Source organism: Aspergillus brasiliensis, assembly GCF_001889945.1.
Source record: "Aspergillus brasiliensis CBS 101740 unplaced genomic scaffold ASPBRscaffold_3, whole genome shotgun sequence".
NCBI classification, from domain to species: Eukaryota; Fungi; Ascomycota; class Eurotiomycetes; order Eurotiales; family Aspergillaceae; genus Aspergillus; species Aspergillus brasiliensis.
In genome coordinates, this window is record NW_027137444.1 from 683,558 (window position 1) to 702,802 (window position 19,245).

At 50.8% G+C, this 19,245-nt stretch overlaps 5 protein-coding genes across 5 annotated transcripts; 2 read left to right on the forward strand and 3 right to left on the reverse strand.

Annotated features, from left to right (window-relative positions):
* Positions 1-937: 937 nt before the first annotated feature.
* ASPBRDRAFT_39480 (ferric reductase family protein) lies at positions 938-3,750 on the forward strand. Its single transcript, XM_067624154.1, has one exon. It carries the CDS (start codon positions 1,435-1,437, stop codon positions 3,292-3,294), a length of 1,860 nt encoding a protein of 619 aa, XP_067481593.1. The 5' UTR covers positions 938-1,434; the 3' UTR covers positions 3,295-3,750.
* Positions 3,751-4,739: 989 nt separating this feature from the next.
* On the reverse strand, positions 4,740-9,526 carry ASPBRDRAFT_120665 (pleiotropic drug resistance family ABC transporter; the record flags this gene model as incomplete). The annotated part of the gene is made up of 4 exons (XM_067617372.1): positions 4,740-6,250; positions 6,304-6,616; positions 6,671-7,600; positions 7,661-9,526. 4 exons carry the CDS (start codon positions 9,524-9,526, stop codon positions 4,740-4,742), a joined length of 4,620 nt encoding a protein of 1,539 aa, XP_067481594.1.
* Positions 9,527-11,768: 2,242 nt separating this feature from the next.
* On the reverse strand, positions 11,769-13,859 carry ASPBRDRAFT_39482 (clathrin-mediated endocytosis regulator UBX3). Its single transcript, XM_067624155.1, has 2 exons — positions 13,461-13,859; positions 11,769-13,396 (listed from the first exon to the last, which is right to left on the reverse strand). The coding sequence occupies exons 1-2, from the start codon at positions 13,593-13,595 to the stop codon at positions 11,987-11,989; spliced, it is 1,545 nt and encodes a 514-aa protein (XP_067481595.1). The 5' UTR covers positions 13,596-13,859; the 3' UTR covers positions 11,769-11,986.
* A 144-nt stretch (positions 13,860-14,003) lies between these two features.
* Positions 14,004-17,303, forward strand: ASPBRDRAFT_72779 (PAN-complex poly(A)-binding subunit PAN3). Its single transcript, XM_067629186.1, has 9 exons — positions 14,004-14,448; positions 14,559-14,633; positions 14,711-14,765; positions 14,833-14,996; positions 15,046-15,152; positions 15,262-15,453; positions 15,502-15,646; positions 15,695-15,850; positions 15,900-17,303. The coding sequence occupies exons 1-9, from the start codon at positions 14,376-14,378 to the stop codon at positions 16,931-16,933; spliced, it is 2,001 nt and encodes a 666-aa protein (XP_067481596.1). The 5' UTR covers positions 14,004-14,375; the 3' UTR covers positions 16,934-17,303.
* Positions 17,304-17,395: 92 nt separating this feature from the next.
* On the reverse strand, positions 17,396-19,093 carry ASPBRDRAFT_27381 (fasciclin domain-containing protein; the record flags this gene model as incomplete). The annotated part of the gene is made up of 1 exon (XM_067622364.1): positions 17,396-19,093. One exon carries the CDS (start codon positions 19,091-19,093, stop codon positions 17,396-17,398), a length of 1,698 nt encoding a protein of 565 aa, XP_067481597.1.
* Positions 19,094-19,245: the final 152 nt, after the last annotated feature.

The window sequence follows — 19,245 nt, forward strand, 5'->3', positions numbered from 1 at the left end:
AGGTGGGATTGAAAGGTGGTAAGGGTAAGAGCTCGCGGATTGGAAACAAGGCCTGGTTGACGACCTCGGTCGGCCTTGTTCCTGCAAGCGGCCGTTTCCGCGGTTGGTCGATGGGAGCCAAGAGCGCTAAACACCGGCCAAGCCCAAAGGGCTGGCTATCTCTATCAGAAACAACGATGCATTTCCTTCAGGGCGCTTTGCTCCGTAAAGACCACTCGATAGGTTCGGGACCAAGCGCAGAGGCCAGTCTTGGCGGCGCTCATGGCAACACCCCTTCAGGACCACGCCATTATTGCCTACTAACAGGTTTTTGTGGACCGGGTCATTGGTCCCTTGGGCCTGTAACATGATCTCAGGCATGATCCGCGCTGGACTTTCCTTTTCGCTTAAAGTTTCTTGCTGCGCCGTGGATCGCCTTCGGGTGACAGGGGATCTTTCTTCAACTTTACACTCTAGGTTGTGCTTCGTTCCTTATTTCGTTTCGTTCTATTCCAATAACACATTCACTTCTCTGAGCCAGCTGGCTGGTGGCCGTTCTTTCATTGTGTGGCCAGTCCATTCAGCGAGTCAGTCTATTGTTTCAAGACATTGCCATTGGTGTTCTTGAGCGTGGACCGTCGTTGCTCTTTGTTCGGATACCGTCGATCACTGGTTACATCTCGCTACATCTAAACGTCATCTATCGTGGGGGTGGGCAATTTACTTTCTTTACTACAACACTAGACGTCAATCTTTTACTACACCTTATCTTTGCCGGCCTTTTAGTTTGCCGGTTTGAAATTATCTGATTCTTTCTACGACGCTGTGCGTCCCCTGTCCTCTTGCTGGAATTTTCTTTTCTTATATCATGCATGTAGGGAAGTGGAGGTAAGTGATGATTCGAAGGCTGACTCGGCACTTATGACGCTGGTAATGACTCAATGTTGGAGGACTTGCAAGATTCAACTCGTCAGATTCGCTACCTTGTACCGTGTTCCCAACATTCTTCGGCTCCTTTAGCTGCAATTGCTCGTGACAACGCCTTGGTCAGTCGCGCATACCGTCTTACCAACATCACCAACTCTCCCGCCTGATCAGACCGGCTTCAACGAGCACTTATTTGAAGGGAACGCATCTCGAGTTGTCTGTATATTAAGAACACACACAAGAGACTATTAACTTGATCGTGCTACTCTTGCTGTGGGGGTTTGCCGTCTGAGATTCCTTGGGCATAGCGCGCCTCTCCCCACATTCTTGGTGTTTCCTAGCCATTCAGTGACTGCGTCATACTGGATCGTTACCGAATTATAATTGGAAATTGTGGCTTTCAAGAATTTCCTGCCCTTATCGTCCCGCTCAGCTTTGTTGACATCTGTCCGATCTGTCCGATCTGTCCGCTCTGTCTCACCATCCTGAGCGACTGCGTGCTACGCTGGGCCGTAGGTCTCACTATCAATGGATGAATCCCACCATCGACTTATCCCGCGAGGCTATGGGATCAATGTTACCTACGTCTATGAATACTCGCGTGGTTTGAACGGTGTCGATGTCCCGCGGGATGTTCTGTTCTCACGCATCATCTTTTCGTCCTTGATATTCGTCGCTCTGGTTGTCTTTTGTGGGCGTGTCGCACAAATCAGCCATGCCTATCTTCGTCAAATCACATCTCTATCGGCAAGCAGAAGAGAGCAGACATTTTGGAGCGTCGAAGTGTCTTCCCTATGGGCGAACGTCAAGAAACATTTGTTGTATGCGCCCTTGGGTAGGAAGAGGCATAATCGGGAAATCCAACTCTCAACCGCCATCAATATCGGCACACTTCCTTCTAGATTCCAGGTGATTCTTATTGTGCTGTACGTGGCGAGTCAAGTCGCTTATTGCACCCTACTCGATTACAATGCGAACGTCAAGGCCGCGCTTGTCGCTGAACTTCGTGGACGGTCAGGGACCTTGGCAGTGTTGAACATGGTGCCTCTCTTCGTTCTTGCCGGCCGCAACAATCCGCTCATTCCCCTGCTGCATGTGAGTTTCGACACCTACAATCTCCTCCATCGCTGGTTGGGCCGGATAGTTGTCCTCGAAAGTGTTGTGCACACATGCGCTTGGGCAGTCAATGCTTGCGACGAGGTCAGCTTCTCTGACATGCTCTGGCGCTTACGCACCACACCTTTCTTTACCTGGGGCCTACTGGGAACTTGCGCCATGATTACGCTGGGTCTTCATTCGCCATCTCCAATCCGACATGCTTTCTATGAGACGTTTTTGCATCTGCACCAGCTCGCCGCTTTCCTGGCCTACCTTGGTGTGTTGATGCACCTGGATCTAGACAATCTCCCGCAAAAGCCGTGGATCATAGCGCTGGGTCTTCTCTGGCTATTGGAAAGAACGGCTCGCCTCTGTCGACTGCTGTACTTGAATATCTCCCCCCGAAGAGGGTCCACGCGGCTTGTCGTCGAAGCCCTTCCTGGTGAAGCCTGCAGAGTGACTTTCCACTTGCCCAAGCGTGTGCGCATTAGCCCTGGAAGCCATGTGTACGCCTATATTCCAAGCGTCTCGTTTTGGATGTCACATCCATTCTCTGTCGCTTGGGTAGACCCAAGCAGCTCTGTGACCGTTCCTGCCACAACAGAGAAAGATCTTATCGACCCTTCACTTCTTGAAAAGCAGCCACTTGCTAATTTGGATGAGTATATGAGGGACTCCAAGGAGCCCACGTCCGTTTCTCTCATTGTTGGTGCTCGACAAGGCATGACACGGAAGTTGTACAACAAAGCTCTGGCCTCTCCTGGACAAACACTCTACACCTCGGGGCTTATCGAAGGGCCCTATGCATCCCATGCGTGTAACATGGGCAGCTACGGTACAGCTGTACTCTTCTCAGCCGGTGCAGGCATTACCCATCATATGCTTTACGTTCGCGACTTGCTCATACGCTCCTCAGAGGGTCGCGTGGCTACCCAGAAGATCTATCTCATCTGGTCTGTACGCAGCACGGAACATCTAGCCTGGGTACGGGAGTGGATGGATCAGATCCTCCGACTTCCATCAAGGCGCGAGATTCTTACCATCAAGCTTTTCGTGTCCAAGCCAAAAAGCAGTCGTGAGATCGTATCGCCCAGTGCTACCGTCCAGATGTTCCCAGGTCGGTGTCGTCCCGATGTGGTTCTCAACGAGGTCATTCCCCAACGTGTGGGTGCCACCATAGTCTCTGTCTGCGGGCCTGGTGCATTCGCAGACGAGGTGCGTGCTGCTGCACGTAGTAACATTGGAATGGGCGCCGTCGTCGATTTCGCCGAAGAAGCCTTTACATGGTAGCACACCATATAAAAATACTGCCGTTGCCTTGGGGATATACTCATTCCTTTTATTCACTGACCTTCTATTCTTGTTTCAAAAATTTCGCTTCTCTACTTTCGTTCAAATTTTTTATTTCCGATGTATATTTAGTTTTTCCCCTATTAGTCCGACTTCCCATGGCAAATGTTCTCTGTTGGTATTCACACGATGGCATGAATTGCTTTAGAGCCTAGCTCTTGTTTGGAATTTTCAGGTAACACCTTCAGCGGCATCATTTTTCAGGTGTTAAACATCCTTGCGACTGCATTTGAGCCCACCTACTTAGATATCTATCACGCACTTTGGCCACATGCAACAACCACCCCCCACAAGGAGATATTATCTAGCACAAGCACTTATATATCAATACACCCATAACCTTATACAAACCAGAAATCGGAACAATATACTAGCAATATCACTACTATGCAGTTCATACATTTCCTCTCCCCAAATATTGTTATGTAATGCATGATCATCACCAGTCATCGAGTTAGTAAAATGCGACGAACACAAAGCCAGCCAACATCTACTACTGTAATTAACCCACTACTCACTCCCTCATAGTACCTTTCCTACCCAACATCAACTTGCCCACCCAACTTGGATGATCATACGATCTACTATCTTTTTTAGAAAATACGGTAGTATGATACAGTCGTCAGCTTAACTATATGATGATCGCGCTGTAAGTAAGTGATTTTCAGGGTGGGGGTATCTGAGGCATTAGTTAATATCTGATCAGATTGGTCACACATATTCTAAATACTTTATCTGTAGGTCTCACGAACATATGTGTGTAGGTCTATGATGAGTAGGTACATTACCTGTGAAAGAAGGGGGAGGGTATAGTCATCCACTAGTTAGGTGACTACTAGATGAGGAGGGAGTGAGTCCTACATGGAGCGTGCTTTTGGTCTTGCGTATAGGTATGGGTGGGGTGGGATGGGATGGGTTGAAGTATCTTGTACTACGTTGAGGAGACGGGTTGGTTGTCAGATGAGGGTAGGTGGTGGTCATGGTTTACTGTTGGAGGGTGGGGGTTTTCTCTGGGTAGAATAACTATGGCTGTGAATGCTTATTCTTGAATAAATATGCGCAAGTGTAGTAGTCTGAGCGAGGGTTGAGTTGGTTCTATCTATTATTTGGGCTAATATGTCACATACATCTCAAGTGAGTTTCGAAAGCAACGACAAAAAGGTTGAGGTGAGTGAGATAGTGTATCATGAGCAAGAGATGAGGATAAAAATGATGAGGAGATCTAGCAAACGCTCTTAAGCAAAACATGTCGCAGTATCCATCTCACGTAGGATCTAACAGGCATTATGTCCAATGTACATGATATTGTAACCAAGAACAAATAATTATATTCAAGAAAGGGAAGAGACGAAAATTAGAAAAAGAGAAGCAAAGAAATTGAACTTTTAAGCCTTGGTCCGCTGGCCCTTGGGCACACGAGCGAGCCAGTAAATGAACACGGCAGCGAAGATGTTGAACACGATGTAGACCCACATTAGGCCGAAGTTGCGCCATGCCTGGCTGAAGTAGCTGTTCACTTGGGCCAAGTAGGTGTCTGTGCTGGAGATTGTGCAGAAGGAACAGTCGGAGGAGGCATTGGGATTCTCGAGGTAGCCGCCGTAGGTGCTGATGTAGCTGGACATGTAGCTCTGGCAGGTGGTGTTGGGGGGAGGACTGAAGTGAAGGTATTCAACAGCCTCGCAGGTGGCAGTCGTGCCAGACACACCAGTGGCTAACATGCCTGATACCAAGTATGTGAATGGCGAGACACGGTACATGAAGATCCAGAAGCCTGGGAGTTGGGAAGGTGTGGCAAGGACACCACAGAAGATCAAGCACAGGGAGAAGAGCAAGTTGGCAATATTACCACCGGTTTCAGCGAGTTCGATACCGGCGATGATCATATGCGCGAACGTGGAGGTGAACAGGAGGAAGGACAGAATCAGCAGGAACATCAGAGCCCCGCGCTCGTGGACGGAGTTGGTCGGTTCAGCGTTCTGGTACAGACCGATGGGGTAGTACCAGCATACGAAGATGATGACACTCATGAGCGCGTTCCATGGAAGCTCGACAATGATGTTGGCGGCCATGAAAGCCTTCCACGAGTAGGCCTTGGAGGGTCTCTCACGAGCCTCGTATAGCGAACGCTGGGTGCAGAAGTTGGGCAGAATTTGCTGAACAAGGTTACCGAAGATAGTCATCAGCATGAAAATACTGAACATCTGGTTCTGGAGACCTTGAGCACTGTTCTTAGCCTTGAAGAAAGAGAAACCGATGTAAAGCGATGTCAGAATGCAAAGCGCGGCCTTGGAGTAGATGTAGACAGGAGTTCTCCAATACTGCGAGAAGACACGGACCAAACACTCCCACAATTGAACAGAGAAGGGTGCGGCGAATTCGTTGAGCTCGCCAGGGTCCTGCTTGTTAGTATCGACCGGCTTTTGCGAAAGGGTAGACTTCAGCTCAGCAAGGTGATCAAGTACCGCCTGATGTTCAGGGCTGTCGCGCCAGACAGCGGGCCAGTCGATATCACTATGCGATCCAGGAGCAGCACCAATGACCTCAAGCATCCATTCAGCCGGGTTAGCTTCAGTAGGCAGTTTCGGGGCACCGTTGCGTTCGAAGTAGCTAGCAAGAGTCGACGACTTGTCACCGATTTCGCCAAAGTAAACGGTCTTACCGCCCTTAGCGAGGAATAACAAACGATCGAACCGTTGGAAGAGCATAGCGGAGGGCTGGTGGATCGTGCACAGGATGGCCTGACCGTGCTTGGTCAGAGTATCGATGAGATCGAGGATGGACCAGGAGGTTTGACTGTCAAGGCCGGATGTGGGCTCATCAAGGAACAGAAGTAGTTGCGGCTTTGCTGCCAATTCAACACCGATAGTAAGACGCTTGCGCTGCTCAACGTTGAGACCTATATTGAATTAGTTTCGTAGCACACCACCAGGATTTGTGGGGATCAATTACCTTCACCAGGAACACCAACAACAGCATCGGCATATGCTTCCATGCCAAGCAGCTTGATGACTTCTTCGACGTAATCGAGCTTTTCCTGGCGACTGACATGGGCAGGCTGACGAAGAATAGCGCTGAAGCGGAGAGCCTCTCGGACGGTGGTGGTGTGGAGATGAAGATCTTGTTGCTGAACGTAACCAGTCTTGCGCTGGAAGGACTGATCCCGAGGGCGACCGTCGACCAACATCTCACCAGTTACGACACCCATGGTCACACGGGTTGCGAGGACGTCCAGAAGAGTAGTTTTACCAGCACCAGAAACACCCTGCGAACTTAGTCAGTTTCAATACTACAATGATGAGTCGTGTAGAAGGCTTACCATAAGAGCAGTACAGGTTCCGGGCTTGACCCAGCCATCGACGTGGTCCAGAATGCGCCGAGGCTCGCCCTTGATCTTGATGTCGTAGCACACATCCTGCCAGTGGAAGATGGCCTCCTGCCTCTGGATAGCAGCGGTCGACTGGCCACCAGACTTATCGGTCTTCTCGTCTGCGGCTACATGATGGGCCGTTTCAATATCGTCGAGAGCAGGTGGGGTCTGGCCACGGCGGAACAGCAACACTTCACCCTTGGACTTGGCTTCCGAGATGTACTCGGTGGCAAGCAAATAGGTGCTCATGAAGAAGACCATGAAGGCGAACATGATACCGAGGTTCCTCCACTTGTGGCTCTGGTAGTACTGGAAACTCTTGTGAAGGTAGTCATCACCCTGAACGTAGCTGGCTCCAGCAACAGCACCAACCGTAGAACAGATCTGATACTCGATCGAAGCACCGGGGTAATTCGGGATCAGCTGCGAATCAGAGCACAGGAATTGACGATGATGGAATTCGTTAACCATCAAACTCTCGAATCCGTAGGCAATGGGATTGATGTAGTTCATCCATCTCGACCAGCCAAGCATGTATCTCGTAGGAATGGTAAAACCAGTGTAGATGACCAGACCCAAGATGAGGATGGCGGCGGGCACCAAAGCCTGGGAAAGAGTGCGGGAAGAGGCAGCGATGGTACGGAAAAGCATGGACATGGTCAAGGTCGTCACGAAGGAAAAGAGTAGGAAGACGAAGAATGCGCCTGGTTCGCGACGAAGATTGGTCATGAAATACAGGGTGATGTTGAAGATGATGGCATTTCCAACTTTGTAAGGCATGTCACACAGCATTGATGCAATAGCTTCGGCGAACGGGTGATACATGGCGTAGCGGGATTGTTTCTCGACAATCGGACGTTGGGCATACAGGGTCAAGATCTGTCACCACAATTAGCCTCATTGTGTAATCATACAGGCGTAAGAGATTTCCGGACTTACCTCAAGAGCACTCGAGAAGGCGTTGAGCAAGACGGCGAAGAAGAGAAGGGCACCACGGGAATAGAAACTAGAAGTCACAGGTTGCAAATTGTAGAAAACACTTCCAATGATCAAGGCCATGATGAAGTTTCCAACCAACTGGGAGATTGTCAAACTGGCATCACCCTGTAGTCGCTGGAAACCTCGGATCAGGCAGAGCTTAACCTGCTCGTAGAGAGAGATGGTGTAAGGAGACTTGACGCGCTGATTCTTCGATTGCATGGCCTTGCGAGATTCGATGAACTTGCCAAGCGACTCTCCACCAATGGCATATTCTTGGTTGTACTCAGCAATTTGTCTCATCAGCTTACTGTATGCCTCACTGCTCTTCCAGGCGGCGGCGAATTCGTCAGGGGTGCGGGGAACTTTGCCTTCGTAGCCCGGCTTCACAATCCGCTCAGCAGGGCTCGTAAGGGAGGTCAGGAAATCAGCAGTGGTCTGGCGCTCAGGGCAATCAAATCCCATGGTGGTGAAGAATTCCTTGGCCTCATCGGTGGGACCAAAGTAGATCTGTCTACCCTCATACAACACAGTCACCTTGTCGAAGACATCATAAGCACTCTGGGAGGCTTGGTAGATGGCCACGGCGACCGTTGCGCCAGCATATTTGGTCATCAGGTTCAAGGTTTTGCAGAATTCGAGTGCGTTCGCACTATCCAAACCACGGGTACTGTTATCCCAGCATTGCAGAGGGCTTCCACAAAGAGTGGCTTCGGCAATACTGACACGCTTGCGTTCACCACCGCTCACACCACGGACGAAATCGTTACCGACACGAGTGTTGATGGTATGCGAAAGACCAAGCATAGCCATTACAGCGTCGCGCATATGGATAGCATACTGCTCCTTCGAGACTCCAGGGAGACGGTTCCGTGGGCAGCGAGAAAGGGCCGCGAATTTCAGAGTGTCGCCAACAGTCAGTTGAGGGAAGTGAACATCGGTTTCCGCGGTATAGATAGCTTCGCCCTTGAACTGCTTCCGCATCTGCTTGGCGGAGATACCCTGATAATTCAATTCAGACTCCTTGTCCATGTAGATACCGTTCATTTCACCCGCAAGGGTCTTCAGAAAGGTAGAGCATCCACTACCAGGACGACCGAGGACCACCAGCATTTCACCACTCCTGACCAGGCCATCGAAGTTGCGGAGAATCTGAATCTTTTGCTTTCCAGTGCCCGTCAGTTTGCGCATAAGGGCACCAACCTGCAGCACCGAGTTGAAAACATCCTTCTGGTAATCAGTAGGACTACCGAAACCATGAACACTGAGATTCTGGAACGAGACACCTGCCTCGCGCTTAGGATAGCGTTCCGGATCGCGAGACGAAAGCGCCAACAAGTTCTTCATCCAGTGCTTTGCCTTGAAGTTGGGGCTATGCGGGTTCAGTGTCGAGTCGTCCTTCACCTCCAGAAACGAGTTTTCCGCATTGTTGCTGACAGAGAAGCGTGTCGACTGACGAGTCAGTTGCTGTGCTAGTCGAGTGACTTCCTCTTCGGCAGCTTTCTCCTCTTCTTCTTCATCGGCGTCCTCGCTGCTGTAATCGCGTTTCTCCATGGCAGTTTCAGCAGTGCTCAGGGTGCTTCCATCCATACCCCACGCAGCTCCCTTCTTCTCAGATCTGCCAGATCCTGGCGAGAGACTTGTGTGATGCTCTTCATGATGGGTCGTGTAGACCGTGTGGTCCTCGCGAACCAAGTGCTCAGTTCCTTCGTTCACGGCAGCAGCTCTCTCAGCTTGAGCGCCTTCATTCTCGTTCTCATGAGCGCCTTGGGATTCCACCGAACGGCCGGGATTAAGATTAGGATTTATTGTGCCTAGAAGCGACATGGTGATTAGATATGGAGACACGCAGTCTCAGACTGAGTCGGTCAACGAGAGGATGCCAATAGCATAGGAGAGAGGTGAGTATGAGGAGAGAGAAAGATAATGTTGTGAAGAAAAGGCAATTAGGAGATATATCCAAATATTATAAGAACAGATGTATTGAATATCAAGAAAGATGAAGGAGGGAGATATTCTCCGTGGAAGCGTGTGAAAGAGTGACAGGTGGGATTGAGGGGGAGGGAATAGTTGATAGCAGCAGTCGAGAAATAAGTGGCAGCCGCTAAGCATAAAAAGTACGGAGTAGTACCTGGAACTACTAGAAAACGGGCCCCCCTCAAGAGACGTGTGCCACTGTGCCCCGTATCAACTGAACACTTTAAATTGTAACAGGATAATATCTGCGAATGAAAGAGGAAAAAGGGCGATAGAAAAACTTCGGTTGCGGGTCTTAGAGGTCTGGGCTTCACCCCCCGTTTTTAGTCTTAGGCAGCGCAGAATGGCGACTTGAGATGGGAAAGTTTGGAAAAAGAGGCTTCTGGACGAATCGGGGCCAGGAACGAGAGGTTATCCGGGCGGATTGCAGGATTGACTTGCGCCGGTGGTGGACCCTTTTCTCGGTACCTTCAAGTAGGCCTCTCCGTGCGTATTCCCTCAGGCGGCAATACGACAATACGCCCAGGCTAAACGAGGTCTTCGTTTGCACTTCAGGTGTCCAGCATCACACTAACGTGTCTGGTGGTCTCGGAGATATCCACTTCGAAGCCCCTGTTAAGGCCGATGATATATGATCCGGGGACGGAAATTATAATGAGCTCCCGCTAGTTATCTATATCTATCTAGTCCTGACATTTGAACGGTTACCGGTCATGGTGTTAGATAAATAGACCCTGACGGTTTGCTAGAGATCTCGACAGCAAAATGCTTGATTTCTAGCTGCTCTGGCTTTTTCACTTTCACCGCTATGAAAGATGTTGTGTACTTCAGCAATCTCAAGTATGATGATTGCATGCATGAAGATGAGTAAATAGTCACATGTCACACATGTCACACAAGTCTATTGTTAGTATTCGGAAATATTTGAGCAACGGAAAATAAAAGACAAAGGAAAAATAACCCTCCGTATTCTAGCTAGATGCTTACCCTACGTAGCAACCAAGAAGAGAAACATGTCGTAGACAATCGGATCCTTTGCGCAATAGTTAAGTTAATTAAGAGTGTAAGAGTCATCCCGATCCCAGTTTTTCAGGCTTCCAAGAGTGCGAATTTTCCCCCAAACGTGGCGAAAACGAGGTTCGGGGCTGAACGGCCATTGTCCCAAAACGGCATGGCAGCGTCAGGGTGGGGCGGAGTGGGGCGGGACTCCAGCCATCCGAGGCCCGGCCATTCTGTCCTTGAAGGGCCCCTTTACGGTACCGTATCGGGAAGCTCACGATCCGAGATTGCGGTACAGATCCTTATGCATCCTGCTATGTGTGGATGACTCAGCTATCTCTAGGTGTGAACAGCTTAATGCACCTCTCTCTGGATCCGATTGGAGCGACAGCTAAGTAGCTTGAAGCTTATAAGACTTGAGAATTGAGATAACCAAGAGTGGCTCTCTGTCAGCTCACTCCACAGATGATTGTTGCTGGGATGGCTGAGTAATAGTATGTGGCACCTGCGATCCCAGACTGACAGCAGGTTGCGTATCCATGTGGTTGATCTTCACCCATTCCTGTGCGCCTACTGTCAAGAGCCAAGTAGTTACTACTCCGTACACTCGAGATCGACTTGTCTACAGGCTTAAGTCCAAGCTCTGGACATTTTCAATCACCGTCCAACACAGTGTAATCTTCTTACTTAACATGCCCAATATAAGAATACGTAGGTGCTTTTCCTGCCTAATCTTTCCGACCATCATCACTAGCAGGATATTCCTCTTCGGGAACTGCAAAGTCAAGACTTCGCGCCCTACGGCTGTTGTATCACTTTCAAATTCAATATAAAGTTACTGGCGCGGTTGGCCAAGCCACGGCAGGATCAGCATGCAGCCCCAACAATGATAACAATGTGACTCATTCGAACTCATCATGTCTGATACACGCAACTACTGTTTCTAATTGGCAGACTGAACAATGAGGCCAACGCGTTCAGCATCTGCCTTCGGATGGCCAAGATCCCGTGCTGTCGGGCCTCCCGGGGGAAACCCAACCGCACATGACCACACTCATACTCATCTACAACAAGAAATTGAGTTCGGTTTAGGAACCACTCCCGCGCACAGAGGCTCTTGCTGCAGGGTGGCATAGCGTCACTGGGCCCGTTGGTGCTTTTTCTTCTTCCGTGTCATTATCGTGAACTTTGTTACTATTACATACCAGTATATTCAAGGAAAGTCTCTGCAAATCACCCGAACAGCTCCATTCTTGCGCCATGCAGCCAGGATGCGAAAACAATACAGTTACAACCATTATACCAAATGCTTTAAGCCTCTTCTTCGTCCTCTTCGTCGCTTTCGTCATCGATCGGTTCGACTAGAAGGTTCCCTCCTCGTCCGATCTTGTCCCGCACTGATCCCCCTGCCTCCACTTCGTAGACCACCCGCGGCATGGGTGAAACCAGCCGGAACCCATACTGGTGTTCGAAGCCTTCCGGCTTCACTGCTTCTGCGGCCTTTTCTGTTGGCTCCTTCAGGAGATCGTAACATTCAACAAAAGCGTAGAGCTCGTCCAGCGATGCATCGGGCGCAAACTTGCGGATAACACGCTCGCCAGAAGGCAGTCGGATACTAATGCGAACAGCGTCCTTGACCTCCGGGCCGGGCTCCTCAGCGATGGTTTGTGCCCGCCATTGCTTCCATTGCTGAATATCATGTATGCGCTTCTCCTCGGCCGCTCGACGTTCGGCCGCCTCTTGTTCTTCCCTCTGTCGGGCTGCCTCTGCCTCCCGCCTCTGTCTCGCACGCTCTCTGTCGATGGCCAGGGAACGCTCGTAGGCGGAGTCCTGCTGCTCACGGAGACTGCGTGAAGCTTGTTGTTCCGCTCGGGTTGACCGGATGCGCTCGAGAGGCTCCTTGTGCTGCGAGATGGCCGAGCGGAGCTTTTCCACAAACTCCGCAGGAGATGTTGTTCCAGATATCCTCGACACAACCGACATCGCATTCGAAGAAACATTCGGAGTATGAACTATAGCGGCTGCAAAGGGGAACTTGGTGCAACGGATGGAGTTGGCAACCTGATACGCCTCAGAGTCTTGGACATTCCCTCCCCAGACAAGTAAGTCGTTTTGTGGGTCGTTCACAAAGTCGGTCACTTCCCGAGAAAGCAGTGTGTCGCGGACCCAGCCGTTAGTATCATCGTGTTCAGGGGCAAGAAGCACGACCAGGAGGAATTTGAGGTCCCGGTGGGCTTTCTCCAACGCCATGTTATATCCGTTCTCAAGGAAATCGATCGAGTTGGTGCCATATTCCTCCTCGAACTCCCGGATGAACCGGGCGGCCGTGTCCTTGGGTCCCAAGGGCCGACGACCGTTGGTATTCCTTCGGGAGCCTTGAAGGGCGGGATTGGCTGTCGTGTTGAAGAAGCGCGGAAGGAAGGGAAACAAGGCACCGAATAGGCGGAATGAGCTGTAGAGTAGTCGGTAGAGGAGGTTGAGCGGAGTAAACAGCAGAGCCAGTATGAAAGGCGGGCGATAGACCGACTGGTCTTCAGCTTGGGTATTTATCCGGGGAGCTGGCTCAGCAGCACGGGCATTCGGGGCAAATTGCGCAGCAATGTCTTCGCTCAAGAGATTTTGTGCCTGTCGAGCGGGTCGCGGAGGAGGGGAATTGAGAGCAGCGCGGGCTTCTTCAACGGGATCTGGCCCTTCGCCGTCGAAGAACTTTGAGATGGCGATCTGGAGTAGCAGCTGATTAGTCTCCTGATGTATCTAGAGGTAGTATGTCGTCATCCGGCCTTACCTGTACGTTCCATTGTGAGCGGCGCAACAAAGGAATGGCTTCCGAATGTTCCTGACCGGTGACGGCAGTATAGGTCTCGAGAGCAGACCTCTCGCTGTCGGAGAGTTGGGATATATCAAGCCCGGAGGTGGACATGGTCAATTGACAATCTCATCCATGAACAGAATGGCTTGAAGAGGACCCAGCGAGGCCAGAGAAACTGGCTTGAGTGATGGGGGTATAGATGAACCGCGGGAGCCGTGTGCGTCAGGATAGCGGAGCGAATAAGGATATAGAGGAGGAGCTAAGGACAGAGATAGTAGCCAGCTCCTAAAGAATGTTGCAGGCGGGCAGTATACCGCCACAGACGCAGATCAGAGCGTAGGGAAGACAGGGAGTATGGAGGGGAGGTCGTGGGGGAACGATAATAGCTGGCCTCAGAAGGACAGCTCCGTCATGGCCGCTTCGAGGCACGCTAGACGCGCGCTTGACGCACTAGTGGTCCGTGCACGGGACGGAGTTCGACGCACTCCCGTCCAGTTCCCCCTCCCTCTTCCCCCCGCGCCGCCCTTGGTTCGGATGCTGCCTTGCGGTCTTACTGCCTTGTCACCATCCATGGCATGAGATTTTCGCCCGTTCCTGTCTCCGGACGTCTACTCAATTGTTTTGGCTGATTCCCACCGTTTGTCGCTCGAAAAGGGGGCCCAATCCTGCCATCCCAGCCGTCCTTGGCTGTTGCGGAACATTTACCCTACCATCAGCGAATATCGCCTCGACACCGTCTACGAGGGCATCTCGGGTTGTCGAGCTAGTCTGCGGGTTTTCTCCATAGAGGAATGTGGTTTCCTCTAGACATCCTAGGTCGTCCGATATTCCTTGACTCAATGGACATACCTGTCCGTTGATCCGCGCCCAACTGTGGATAACAAAACTATCATGGCTACGACCGGGAAGTCTACGCTGGAAGACGCCCGTCGTGGTACGGGGTCTCCGAAAATGAAGGGACGAGGTTAGTGGGATTATGATTCAAATGCCGGCTTCGGGCAACGAACTATGATTCAATGCTCCCGTCGGCTTTTGCTTCTTTCAGCTGTATCAGCTAACATGTTCGTCATCCTGACCTTACAGAGAACGCCAAAGATACGCTGTGTCGCAATGTGACCATTTATGGCCGATGTCGCTACGAAGATAAAGGTGCTTAGCCATTCCTTGCCTATTGTTCCACTTCAATGCTCGCTAGGATCCGTCTAACCGTCCGATTGCTTGTGAAGGGTGCGCCTTCAACCACGACCCGCATAAAGTGAATTCAGGATATCAATCAGACAGGTTGGCACTTCCGGGAGAGGCGCGCAATGTTGGTGTCGGAAAGGAAGTTGACTCACACATGTGGCAGCAATAAGAAGCGTCTGAACGTCGACTCCCCCAGCTTTACCCCATCCATATTGTCGTCGAATGGATCGTCGCCCACTTCCCAATCAGCAACCATGAAAAAGATGGCTACGATCTCGCCCAAGGCTGCGAGTGCAGCCCCCTTTCAACCAAGAAGTATATCATCACGTATGCCCTACGGTTCCCGGGATGCGAAGGCGGAATCTGACTACATCAGGATCCAACTCCAGCACTCCTACTACTCGGCCGGGTACAATGACTCCCGATTGGTCTGTGGCAGAGGTACAAGAATTCGTGCCTCAGGGGTTTGAGACTGCACATATAGTAAGGCTGTCACACAGGGTGCTGCAGGCAGGTTGACTGCTTCTGCATGTCATCTGCTGTGGTAACCTTGATCGAAATACGCTATCGCTTTCAATGCTAATTGGCTTAGGGCTCTCTACAAGGTAATGGAACTGCGGGTGTTCCCAGCACAAGTGCCTTCGACCCTTTTGTAACTGCCCCGAATCCTCTGTCTGCAGCAAACGCCGTCGGCCCGGTGCAGGCCAATCCCTTCTCGCATGACACTGCTGCAGCGCTGAACGGAGCAGCGTTCTTCGCCAACCAGTCTGGATTTCAGCAACCAGTATGCCACTTGTCATCTCGGTACCGAAATATTCTAACCAAATGTTAGGTCCAGTATCATTTGTATGCCCCGATCGGGCCTCACAGTCAGAATACGTTAGGCTATCAGCGAAACGTACACGACCTTTTCCTTCCTAATGACCTTCGGGAGGAAATGCAGAAGAAGGCGGCAGCCACGCTCCAAACGTTGCCAAGTAAGTTGCCGGCATCTGGTGCCCTTCGACAATGCTGACTTGGGTTAGATACGCAGCTACCGGCTCAGGTCGACTACTTCCACTCTCTTGTTCCGCTGGATCTCAACCATCAGAAGAATGCTACCATTTTTGGCTTTCCCAGCTGGGTGTACAAAGCGCAGTCCAGTAAGGACGGGAACTTTTACGCTCTCCGGAGACTCGAGGGTACCTTAGGCCTTCCCATACCATAAGCTACATACTAAAACTACTTCAGGTTTCCGGTTGACGAACGAAAAGGCCATTCGCTCCGTACAGGCTTGGAAGCGTGTATGCAACGGCAGTGTCGTAACCGTCCACGATGCGTTTACTAGTCGAAGCTTTCAGGACAGCTCGTTGATCTTTGTCACCGACTATCACCCACTGTCAAAGACGCTGGCTGAGCAGCACCTTGGCGCCGGAAATCGGTTTCAGGGGCGCCATAACACGCACATCCCGGAACAGGTCCTCTGGGGTTACATGACTCAGATTGCCAATGCTTTGAAAGCGATTCATGCCAGCCAATTGGCTGCCAGGATCATTGACCCAAGTAAGATCCTCCTGACTGGGCGGAACCGCATCCGTCTCAACGCGTGCGCCATCATGGATGTGGTTCAATTTGACACTCAGCGATCTCTGGCCGAACTCCAGCGGCAAGATCTGGTCAACTTTGGACAGCTCATCGTCACACTGGGTGCCAACCAGCCCAATGTGATGCACAACCCTACCAAGGCCATGGAGCACTTCACGCGCGCGTACACTGCGCAACTGAAGAACTCGGTCTTCTGGCTGCTGAACGGGCTCCAGAAAGACCAGGAAAGAAACATTGACATTTTTATCACCGGTATCTCATCGACACTGATGTCGACTTTCGACTCCGCCCTTCACCTAGACGACGAACTGACCTCCGACCTGAGTCGCGAGCTCGAGAACGGCCGCCTCGTCCGGCTCATGACGAAATTGAACTTTGTCAACGAGCGACCCGAGTACGAGCACGATCGACAATGGTCCGAGAACGGCGAGCGGTACTTCCTGAAGATCTTCCGCGATTACGTCTTCCACCAGGTCGACGCGCAGGGCGACCCCGTCGTCGACCTGGGCCATGTGCTCATGTGCCTGAACAAACTGGACGCAGGCAGCGATGAGAAAATCACCTTGATCAGCCGCGACGAGCAGAGTTGCTTCGTGGTCAGCTATAAGGAGTTGAAGAAAGCTCTGGAATCGTCCTTCCAGGCCCTGCTGAAGCCTTCGGCCAGTAGGAGGCTGCATTGAATAGCAGTCGACACCACTGCACTATAAGGTGCTACATACATATATACTGGTATTGTATGTTATGAGTGAGTGTCATGAAATTGGCTGGTCATTTTTCTTATATTATTTGAAGGGTGGATCGGCGGGTGGATACTTTTGGAATGGATCAATGGGGAGGGATGTCTCAGCGAGGATATGATATGTCCACCATCGACTATTGTTACCTTGAAGATATTTACTTATCAATAAATGCCTACTCCACTATTGGTGACGGTGATGGTGATGAGAAAGGCTCATGGTGGAAAGAAGGGCAGGTTTATACACAGCAGTGAAGAAGGAGAATAACAAGACAGATACGCCATAGTTAGAAATATATGAGTTTGAATTTCACCTTAGTAGCTTCTATGCCAACAACAGTAGATACAATCGGATAATAAAGAATAAGTTACCTTCCACATCTACATTCAGCTATATGCAAGCACGTTAGATCACAAATCTATGATCCTCCTCCCCCTCCCCCCTCGTATAATATTCATCATCACCTTCATGTTCTCCCTCTTCTATGAATTCATCCAACCTCTCCCTCAACTCCTCCACCCCAATCAAACCCCCATCCCTCTCCCTCGCATCACCACCACCAACTCTCCTCGGCGGCACCAACACCCTCTCAGTCAAAACATGCATATTTCCCTCCGCAGTCAACAAATCCAACATCTTGATACTACTCTGATGATACCCGTTTACCCGGAGAGATGGGTACGCGCCGTGATGGATTGCGTCGATGAGGAGATTCTTTCCGCTGTTAATATTATTGTCGCTATTAGCTGTGGTTTGCTTTTCATCTCCATCTTTCGACAACATATTAATATCAACGTTAATAGCAGTGTTAGTATCATATTCATATTCATGATGATGAGGAATCTTCATTCTGGGAGATAATAAACTCTCCATCTCCAAATGGGATATATCCCTCGGCGAAAGGGGAATGATATCCCCGTGTTTCGTGTACAGATAGTCCGAGTAGAGTGTTTCGCCGATGACGATGTGGTATTTTATTAATGCGGAGAGGTATTTACTTCCCTTGGAAGAGGGGGAGGAGGAGAAGAGGAAGTCGAGGGCTTGCGGGGTGAATGTTGCTGTGAAGGCGGGGTTGGTGGGGATGAATATTGTTAGACCTCCTCCTCTTCCTCCTTTTTCTTTTTCTTGGGTGGATGACTTGGGTATTTGTGTGCGGTCGTTGTCTTGAATGTTTAGGGCTTTGTTGAGGCTGCGGAGGCTTCTTCTGGTGATGCTGGAGGTGTTAAGTATCCTATCGAGACCGCTTTTGTAAAGGGCTTGCGTGAAGGTACTGAATTCCGAGGGAAGGATGTTAAGTAGGGTGAGAGCAGAGGGAGGAGGCAGGAGGACCGAGTCGATGTGGTAGAGAATTCCGTTGGAGGCGCGCTTGTCGAGGGAGATGATGCGGCTGTGGAAGTTGAGTATGAGGTTGCTCGATTTGATTGGGCGGACGGTGATGCGTTGGGGGAGGGAGTTGGGATTATGCTCGGTTGTTATGAAGGTCGGGATGGTGGGTGAGTGGAAGAGTCTGTCGGCGGGATAGGATCCATTGACGATGTGGTAGGTGAGGATGTGGCGGATGGCGGAGGCGGAGGCGTCTTTATTGTTGTTATTGTGCTCATGGTGGTGGTGGTGATGGTGGAATTTGCGGATGGCTGTGTCGGTAGGAGCGAAAAAGGTGAGGTTGGCGGAGGTGTTGTTGAGGAGATTGGTAAGATGGGGGTCGTTGCGGATGAAGTGGGCGAGGGTGGCAGTGTCCGGGTTGGAGAGGATGAGGCTGTAAAGGGTCTTGTTGGATGCGGGATGTCGGTGGAATGGGGGTGGAGAGGGATGGCGGAACGGCGGAGCGAGTTCGGAGACTTTCTGGGCGTGGTGATGGAAGCACCCGGGGCTGTAGATGAAGGAGTTGTCCACAATGGTGCGCCAGATGTCTGTGGTGAGGTGGTCGAGGGCTGTTGTTAAGGTGGTGGTGATGCCCTCGATCAGACTGGGGTCGATATTAGAGTCTATGTTCTCGTCGATAGAGATACTATCATCATGCTTGGGGAGGGAGTTGTGGTGGAAGGGAAAAACGAGGGCTGTTGAGAGGGGCAAGGCCACGAGGGGCCAGAGGGGGAGCTTCATTATGGGATGGTCAATCTATGCGGAGAAGATGTTAATGGGATCTGTTGCAAAGACAATGCCACTTGTTGTATCCCGTTGTGTTGCGTTGCCGGGATTATGTGCATTTTCTATCTGGATGGTGACAGGCCAACTGGGTCTAGACTCCCTCTGCC

Bases quoted from the DNA above. Each gene is read 5' to 3' on its own strand.
- ASPBRDRAFT_39482 (XM_067624155.1), bottom strand. From the start codon at position 13,595: ATGTCCACCTCCGGGCTTGATATATCCCAACTCTCCGACAGCGAGAGG. The intron at 13,397-13,460 runs GTAAGGCCGGAT...CTGCTACTCCAG, and splicing joins GCTCACAATGGAACGTACAG to ATCGCCATCTCAAAGTTCTT.
- ASPBRDRAFT_72779 (XM_067629186.1), top strand. From the start codon at position 14,376: ATGGCTACGACCGGGAAGTCTACGCTGGAAGACGCCCGTCGTGGTACG. The intron at 14,766-14,832 runs GTTGGCACTTCC...CACATGTGGCAG, and splicing joins TCAGGATATCAATCAGACAG to CAATAAGAAGCGTCTGAACG. The intron at 15,153-15,261 runs GTAAGGCTGTCA...TAATTGGCTTAG, and splicing joins GGTTTGAGACTGCACATATA to GGCTCTCTACAAGGTAATGG.
- ASPBRDRAFT_39480 (XM_067624154.1), top strand. From the start codon at position 1,435: ATGGATGAATCCCACCATCGACTTATCCCGCGAGGCTATGGGATCAAT.